The sequence below is a fragment of the Hylobates moloch genome, unplaced genomic scaffold (genome assembly GCF_009828535.3).
Source record: "Hylobates moloch isolate HMO894 unplaced genomic scaffold, HMol_V3 SCAFFOLD_14, whole genome shotgun sequence".
In the NCBI taxonomy this organism is placed as follows: domain Eukaryota; kingdom Metazoa; phylum Chordata; class Mammalia; order Primates; family Hylobatidae; genus Hylobates; species Hylobates moloch.
In genome coordinates, this window is record NW_026652289.1 from 52,394,733 (window position 1) to 52,404,151 (window position 9,419).

General features: G+C 46.2%; 1 protein-coding gene across 1 annotated transcript in view; it reads left to right on the forward strand.

Moving 5' to 3' along the window:
- The first annotated feature begins 397 nt into the window (after window positions 1–397).
- Window positions 398–9,419, forward strand: part of ETFA (electron transfer flavoprotein subunit alpha) — a 122,504-nt gene continuing 113,482 nt past the window's right edge. Inside the window, exons 1-2 of the mRNA XM_058427197.1 lie at window positions 398–459; window positions 5,101–5,166. Of these exons, the coding sequence (XP_058283180.1) occupies window positions 398–459; window positions 5,101–5,166 (128 nt within the window). The remainder of the gene's footprint in view (window positions 460–5,100; window positions 5,167–9,419) is intronic.

Below are 9,419 nucleotides of genomic sequence, written 5' to 3' on the forward strand. Positions count from 1 at the left end.
CACTCTGTTATCATTTGGGATTTCAACATCTGGTAATAATAAGAGTAGTAATTATTAAAAATATACCATGGGAAGCTGTTTGTGTAACCCATAAATGTTCAAGGTTTCACGGTCATGATTTTCAAATAGAGAAATGACAACATGTGGGAAGCGAAGAGATGACTTGAAAGGAGAATCGGAAAGGGGCACAGTCAAAATCATCTGCGGTTATTTTTAGCACAAAGAAAGAACTCCTGTTGGCAGACATTGCTAAAAAGGTAGGTCCATTTTCATCTGTGGTATTTAGAAAGGCACAACGTCATTGCAAAATAATTGCTTATTAAGAACACAAACGGGCCTTGAAAATATGAAGCAGGGTTTAGAAATACAGACCCATTTCTACATGGCCCATACAGAAATGGCAGAAGGGACTACCCAGAAGCAGCGCCCTGGGGTCCGAGCTCCATCAGCTTCCAAACGGTTAGTAGCAACAGCGGGTCTGCTGTGCACACGCAGCTTCCAAACACATCCCTGCACTTCCCCACCTATTCAGAAGTTCTGGAGCCGCTATAGAAAGCCGTGTAATTCAAGCCATGCAGATGGATAACAGAATTGCAGGGTGTTGAGCACATTAAATTAGGTGTAAAGCAGCAGTTTTCACTCACGGAATCCTGAAACGCTGGTGGGTCAAGGTTGGTGTGTGAGACACGTTACAAGGCCTTTGTAATTATTAACAGTTAAGGCACTGGCCTTTTCAAATGATTTATCTTTTGTTTTTAAAGACAATGTAAAAGAGAGGACTTATCATAACATCCCTCACCCTCACAGGATATGTGTGTCTTGTGTATCCGTTTTATTGAGATAAAATAAATAAATAACATACATCCTATGCAATGTACCCACTTAAAGTGTATAATTCAATGGCTTTTAGCATATTTACAGAGTTGCATCACCATCATCACAATCAATTTTGGGACGTTTTCCTCATGTCCAAAAGAAAGCCCATGCCCATTAGCAGTCACTCCCCATCCCTCAGTCCATCCTCCCAGCCCGAAGCACCTACTTTCTGTGTCTATAGATTTGCCTATTCCAGATATTTCGCAAAAATGGAATTAATACAATATGTTGTCTTTTGTGACTGGATTCTTTCACTTATATTGTTTTCAGGGTTCAGCTATGTGGTAGCATGCATCAGTAGTTCATTCCTTCTTATTACTGAATTAAAATATTCTGTTTTATGAATATAACACATTTTGCTTATCTATTCATCAGTTGCTAGACATTTGGGTTATTTTAACTTTTTGGCTATTGTGGATAATGTTGCTATGGATATTTGGGGTTTTCATTGCTGTTGTTGTTGTTGTTTCTGAGATGGAGTCTCACTCTATCGCCCAAGCTGGAATGCAGTGGCGTGATCTCGGCTCACTGCAACCTCTGCCTCCCGAGTTCAAGTGATTCTCCTGCCTCAGCCTCCCGAGTAGCTTGGATTACAGGCACGCACCACCACGCCTGGTTAATTTTTGTATTTTTAGTAGAGATAGGGTTCTGCTATGTTGTCCAGGCTGGTCTCGAACTTACGGGTTCAAGTGATCCGCCCACCTTGACCTCCCAAAGTGTTGGGATTACATGCGTGAGCCACCACGCCCAGCCTGCTATGGACATTTGTGTGCAAGTTTTAATGGGACATATATTTTCAATTCTCTTAGATGTATACCTAGGAGTGGAATTGCTGAGTCATATGGTAACTCTATGTTTAACATTTTGAAGAACTGCCAGACTGTTTACCAAACCAGCCACACCATTTATGTGGGTTCCCCAGCAATGTATGAGGGTATCAATTTCTCTACATCCTCGACAATACTTTGCTGGGAGACATGGGGTGATAGGGGTGTGATGGCTAAAGAGTCAGAAGTTTCTTTCTGAGGTGATGAAAACATTCTCAAACATTGTTGATGATGGTCATACAACTCTGTGAATATACTAAAAATCATTGATTTATATACATTAAATGGGTAGCTTCTATGGCTTGTGAATTATATCTCAAAAAAGATTATTTAAAACAATCAATCAAACAAAAGCAGCAAATGCCAGAGGGGTGAGGAATGAGGAGAGAGAAGTGCAGGCCAATCTGAGGTTTTATAAGTGCATCCGCTCATCCGGTCATCCACTCATTCATTTGTTCATTCATGAGGTATGCATTGAGTACCTGCAGGTACCAGACATTGTTCTAGGTGCCAGGGATACAACAGTGAATAGAACAAAGTCCTTGCTCTGAAAAATTAAACATAGTAAGGGAATGGAAGAAATATGGAAGGTGGTCAGGAAAAGCCCATCCCAGGGGGGGCATAGTAGTATTGAAGCTAAGACCTGAATGAAGAGTGGCAGCCAATCATGTAGAAGATCTGGAGCAAAAGCATTCTAAACAGAAAGAACAGCAAGTGCAAAGGCCCTCAAGGCACGAGCATGCTTTTTTTTTTTTTTTTTTTTTTGGCAGGGTCTCACTCTGTTACCCAAGCTGGAGTGCAGTGGCACAATCCTAGCTCACTGTAACCCTGAACTCCTGGGCTCCAGCGATCTTCCCACCTCACCTTCCCAAGTAGCTAGGACCACAGGTGCACACTACCATGCCTGGCTAATTTTTTGTAGAGATGGGGTTTCGCCATGTTGACCAGACAGGTCTCTAACTCCTGGCTTCAAGTGATCCTCCCACCTCAGCCTCCTGAAGTGCTGGGATTATAGACATGAACCATCACACCTGGCCTAATATTATTTTAATTTTTTGAGCCATAGTCTCGCTCTGTCGCTCAGGCTGGAGTGCAGTGGTATGATCTCAGCTCACTGCAATCTCTGCCTCCCGGGTTCAAGTGATTCACCTGCCTCAGGCTCCAGAGTGGCTGAGATTACAGGCAAGTGCCACCACGTCTGGCTAATTTTTGTATTTTTAGTAGAGATGGGATTTTGCCATGTGACCTCAAGTGATCCACCCACCTCAGCCTCCCTAAGTGTTGGGATTACAGGCATGAGCCACCATGCCCAGCCTGATATTCTAAACACATCACATAAGAATATATGTTGCATTTTGGCTGGTGGCAGTCGCTCACACCTGTAATACTAGCACTTTGGGAGGCCGAGGTGGGTGGATCACTTGAGGTCACATGGCAAAACCCCGTCTCTACTGAAAATACAAAAAATTAGGTGGGTGTGTTGGTGTGCACCTGTAATCCCAACTACTCAGGGGGCTGAGGCAGGAGAATTGCTTGAACCTCGGAGGCGGTGGTTGCAGTGAGCCGAGATCATGCTACTATACTCCAGCCTGAGTGGGACAGTGAGACGCTGTCTCAAAAAAACAAAAAGAACATATATTCCATTTTAAATTTTCTAAGTTTTTTGGATGGTTGTTTTCCTATGAGCTGGAAATACTGTGGTGAGTGCTTAGTCTGTCAACAAATATCATATTCTTTTAGCATAGCTATACTGTTATTGCATAAAAAAACACAAACAGAATAATTCACATTCCACTGGATTATTGTTCAGGCCTGTATATCAGCCCAGCTACTGCTTCTGCCCAGTTCTGCTGTCTCATCCCTCACACAGGTGTGGCCCCTAACTATCATAATGTATTCTGAACTTGTCTCGATCTTGCATCCAAGAGAAAGCAGGAGTGTGGGAGTGGTTGAGAAAACAGGTGGTAAGATGGGGGTTTGGAGCTGTATTACTCTTTACAAGACTGGCACTGAGGACCCCAACCCTGCTTGTAGCTGGAACAAGCCTTTGGCATAAGGTGGTATCCAATTGTTAAGACTTGCACTACTGGCAAATTGGGATGGGATGCTTGTGGAAGGGAATATGGGGGAAATAGTAAAGACAATATATTGGGTGGCAATTGCTAAGCTCCATGCCCTTGATAAAAAAATTACAAAGGAGTAGGAATGATTAACAGGCAATTGAGAACCATGTATAAAGGCTATGGCCAGGCGCGGGGCTCACGCCTGTAATCCCAGCACTTTGAGAGGCTGAGGTGGGCGGATCACGAGGTCAGGAGATCGAGACCATCCTGGCTAACATGGTGAAACCCCGTCTCTACTAAAAATACAAAAAAAAAAAAAATTAGCCAGGCGTAGTGGCGTGTGCCTGTAGTCCCAGCTACTCGGGAGGCTGAGGCAGGAGAATGGTGTGAACCCCGGAGGCGGAGCTTGCAGTGAGACGAGATCACACCACTGCACTCCAGCCTGGGAGACAGAGTGAGACTCCGTCTCAAAAAAAAATAAATAAAAGCTAGAGGACCTCCTTGACAGCACACAATGAGGCAAACTTCAAGGTTCTAACCTTTAAGGATCATTTTCATCTTTATTTCACTAGTATTGTCCCTCCAGGAACCAGACGGAACCTGGAAGATGACAGTAGACCATCACAAACCCACAGAAGTAGTAGCCCTATTGCCGCCACCACACCGGTTTTGGTATCTTTGCTAGAGCAGATTAACACAGCCCCAGGTGCATTTTATGTGGACATTGATTTGGTGAATTGGTTCTTTTCTAGCCCTAGGAGAAAAGTGGATCAGAAACAGTATGCATTCACGTGGAACAAACAAGAGTCTACATTCACAGTATTGCCCCAGGGCTATGTTAACTTTCAGCATCTATCAATCACAATACAGCCTGAAGAGGTCTGGACCATCTGGACATACTGTAGAACATCGCGTTGATCTTTTACATCAATGACATTACATTGATTCAGCTGGGTGAAAAAAGTGGATAGCACATTAGAGGCCTTGGAGAATGACAACACAGGCACCTGCAGTATTGGAGCAAGGCCATGCCATCTGCAGTGGAGACTTATGTGCCTTTTGAGAAAAACTCCTGGTGTGCTACTGGCCTGATCATAGACACCAAGTGATCATATGCCAGGAATTACCCATCATGAGCTGGGTTCTGCCAAACCAACCGAGTCACAATACCAGGCAATAAGTAACAATGCATCCTAGGATGGAACTGGTACATCTGGGACTTAAGTAAGACCAGAAGGTACAAGCAAGTTCCATGAACTGGCAGCCTAGACCCCCATGAACACCACTATTACATCGGCACCCCTCCCCCGGTGCACCCTTCTTGTTGTATGTAGAATCCTTTATGACCAGCTGACAAGAGGAGGAAAAATCCTATACTTGGTCGATGGAGGGTCTGCTCAGTATGTGAGTTCAAGCTGAAAATACATGGCAGTTGTGCTATAGCCCCACTTAGGGACAGCCTTGAAAGACAATGGTGAAGAAAAATCTCCATGGGCAGAGATTCAGGAGTTGCACTTGGCCACCCACTCTTCCTGCACAGAGAGGCATCTCCAGCATAGAATATCTGTGTACTCAGTGGCAGTGAGGAATGGCCTACCTGGCTAGCCAGGGCCCTGGAAGAAGAAAGGCTGGAATGGAATATGGGGGACAGGGAGGTCTGGGGTAGGGGCATGAGGATAGGTGTCTGGAGTGGGCACCAAGTATGAAGATGTTTGTATTTCATGTTAACACCCACCAGAAACCATCCACCATTGAAAAGCCACCATGTAACTAAGAGGACAAAAATATCTGGGCCAGTTGACCTTAGTCGGCCTCTGTCATCAGCCACCTAGTGCTGGTACTAAGGGCACATGCATGAAATGACTACAGTGGCAGAGACAGAGGCAGTAGGAGCCCAATAGCATGGGCTCCCACTTACGCAGGCTGATTGAGCTACTGCTGCTGCTGAATGAGCCCCCAATATGGCACCATTCCTCCAGGAGACCAGCTGGCTCCATGGTGCAAGTTGACAACATGGAACCCTTTCTATCTGGGAAAAGGCAAGATTCATCCTAACCACATGGAACCCTTTTCATCTGGAAAAAGTCGAGATTCACCATGTCAAGAAAACACATATATTCGGGGTACTGTTTACCTTTCCTGTCTTCAGGACCTTAGTCAGCACCACTATTTGAGGGCTTATCAAGTATGTGATGCACCGTCACAGGATCCCACATAACATCCCATCAGGCCAGGGACCCAATTTACTGCAATGGAGGTGCAGAAATGAGTCCGTGATCAGAGGATTCCCTAAGCGATTCACAGGCTGGATCATCCAGACACTACCACCCTGGTAGAATATCGGAATGGCTGCTGAAGGCCCACTGGAAGCAGCAGCTTGGAGGCAGCACTTGATAAGTGTGGGGTTCATCTTCTAGGATACTCCTTGAACCAAAGACCTTTATATAGTGCTGGGACCTGCAGGGTTAGAGGTCTTTATCCCCAAAGGGGGAATCTTTCACCAGAGGACACAGCAAGGGTCCTCTGAGCTATAAGCTACAGCTGCCACCTGGGCACCTTGTATGCAGGGACCAGAAGACCAGAAGGGGAGTCATCTTGGCTAAGAGTAATCCACTTGGGTTCCTCTGAGTCCTCCATTGCCCAATTATGACAATAAACAGGCTTGGGAAGGGCACGCTGGTCAGGGGTTGAGATCCTCAGTCCATGAGGCAGGACAGAGGCATTAGCCACTCAAACCAGAGAAGGTGCTAGCTGGGGGAGGGGGAGATTTAGAATGGATACTGAGGAAGGAGACGATGAGTACCATTGTGACCCCCAGAGAGTTGCAGCAGCTGGGGCTGTAGTTTGTCCCAGGCACCTTTCTCTTCTAAGTTTCCAACAGGAATCCTGGAGGAGCTGCTCCTGAAATTGGCCTGTGGAGAAGAAAGAGGTGTTGCTCCAGATATGCTGGAGTCTGTGGCAGTCCTTGAATCCTCCTTCCTCCACCCTCTCTTTTCTGCCCTTTCTTCTTTGGACAAATATTTACTTTCTTTTTTTCTTTTTCTTTTTTTTTTTTTGAGATGGAGTCTTGCTCTGTCATCCAGGCTGGAGTGCAGCGGTGTAATCTTGGCTCACTGCAACCTCTGCCTCTCAGGTTCAAGTGATTCTCATGCCTTAGCTGCGGGGGTAGGTGGTATTACAGGAACACACTACCACACCCGGCTAATTTTTGAATTTTTAGTAGTGAAGTTTGGGGGAGGGTCTCACCATGTTGACCAGACTGGTCTCGAACTCCTGACCTCAAGTGATCTGCCCACCTTGGCCTCCCAAAGTGCTAGGATTACAGGTATGAGCCATTGCACCTAGCCCATTGGACACATATTTCTACAAATGTTCACTGAACATCTAAAAATAAGAACCAGATAAATAGGCTGGGAACGGTGGCTCACGCCTGTAATCCCAGCATTTTGGGAGGCCACGGCAGGCAGATCACCTGAGGTCAGGGGTTTGAGACCAGCCTGACCAACATGGTGAAACCCCATCTCTACTAAAAATACAAAAATTAGCTGGGTGTGGTGGCGGGCACCTGTAATTCTGGCTACTTGGGAGCCTAAGGCAAGAGAATCGACTGAACCTGGGAGGTGGAGGTTGCAGTGAGCCAAGATCATGCCACTGCACTCCAGCCTGGGTGACAGAGTGAGACTCCATCTCCAAAACAAATAAAGTAAAAATAAGTAAATAAAAGGAAAGCATAGGTCCTGCCACCAAAGCAGCTCATAACGGAGTGGGAAAGTCATATGCCTCTAGGGAAAATCTTCTAATAGAAATGTCTTAGCACACACATTTCTCTGGTACATAACCTGGTTGTGATTGTAGAACCCTGATACCCCTTCATCCCAAAGCCTCAGGGGGCATTTCATGTGTGATCAGAACAGGTGTCACAGACTTTGCCCATTTTTAGCCTCTCCCTCTGCTCTGAACTGCTCCGCCACGAACCCCCAGGGGCAATGAGCCTCTGGGGTGCACAGCTGCTGCTGATTTGCCCAAGCCTGGGAACTGTTGAAATCTGCCCAGTGGGGGCAGGGTGGGGCAGCTGCGCTCCCCTTGTGTTTCGCTTTGTCATGGGTGGGGAGGTAGGGAAGGAGGTTAGTTTGTATCCCAGTTTTTTACATGGTTTTTAGTAAAATATCCTTTTCCGTTTTTACTAAAAGTACCCTTCCCTCTACCTTCCACTCCCATAGGTCTCAGATTCTAGTCCAGTGTGGGACTGGTTAGGAGGTAAATGCAGTGAGACCTGGAGCACTAAATTGCCTCTCCCACAGACAGATTGACTGGGGGGCAGGGGTCCACAGCTCTGTCCGCAACATGAGTTCAGACATGTTCGAAATGGGTGCAACTTAAGTTTAAGATGGGTCCTCACCTCCTTGTTCATAGAGCTAGAAGAGTGAAGAAGAGGAAAGGATTAATTCACGCTGGAGAATCAAGAAAGAGCTTACAAAAGAAATGTCACTTGGGCCGGGTGTGGTGGCTCATGTCTGTAATCCCAGTACTTTGAGAGGCCACGGTGGGAGGATCACTTGAGGCCAGGAGTTCGAGACCAGCCCTGGGTAACCCTGCCCCTACACAAAAAAATAGCTGGGCCTGGTGGCACACGACTGTAGTCCCAGCTACTTGGGAGGCTGAGGCAGGAAGATTGCTTGATCCCAGGAGTTCGAGACTGCAGTGAGCTGTGATGGCACCACTGCACTCCAGCCTGGGAAACACAGTGAGACCTTGTCTTAAACAAAACAAAAGAATTGTCACTTGATCTGGGTTTTAAAGAGGACTGTCAGATGGGGAAGGGAATTTCAGACAGAGGGAAGAGCAAAAGCACAGGGCCCTTACAGTGCTTGTTAGTTCAGACAAAGCTCTTGCTCCAGGGAATTTACACTCCGATGCAGGGGAGCAGCAATAAACAAACACGTGCATCCTGTTAGGCAGTGATAAATGCCAAGAAGAAAAATCAAACAAGGTGATAGGGCGTCTGGGAGTGGCATGGGTGCTATTTTAGGTGGAGAGGCTAAGGTTGGCCTTTTTGCAAATGTGTTTTTTGAGCAGAGACCTGAATGAAGTGAGGAAGTATGCAACGCGGGTAACAAGGGAAGGCCATTTCAGGCAGAGGGAAGAGCCAGAGGGCAAAACTCTGAGAGGAGCAGGCTTGTGCGCTCAAGAAGGCCTATGTATCTGGGGAACAGTGAGAGAAGAGGGAAGTGGGAGGAGAGGGAGCCACCACAGGGCTTTGAGCAGAGGTCATGATCAGTCCATCAGCTTGGAGAAGAGGCTTCTGGAAACATGGGTAGAAACATAAAGACCAGCTAGGAGGCTTTGCAATGATCCAGGCGAGAGATGACAGGGTCCTGAGTGAAGGTGATACTGGCGGAGGAGCAAAGGGGTGTTGGAGGATATTGCTGGATTCTGGTTATCTTTTGAAGGCAGAGTCAACGGGATTTGTTGATAGACTAGATAACATTGGAAAGGTAGGTTGTTGCTGAATTGGGAATTGAGACAATTTCTGAACATACCACTTCCCTTCTTAAAAATTTCGTGATAAAGTCCAGACTCATTAGCAGTCATTTATTCATTTGCTCATTGATTCAACACGTACTGATTGAATGCCTAGTATGGGCCAGACATT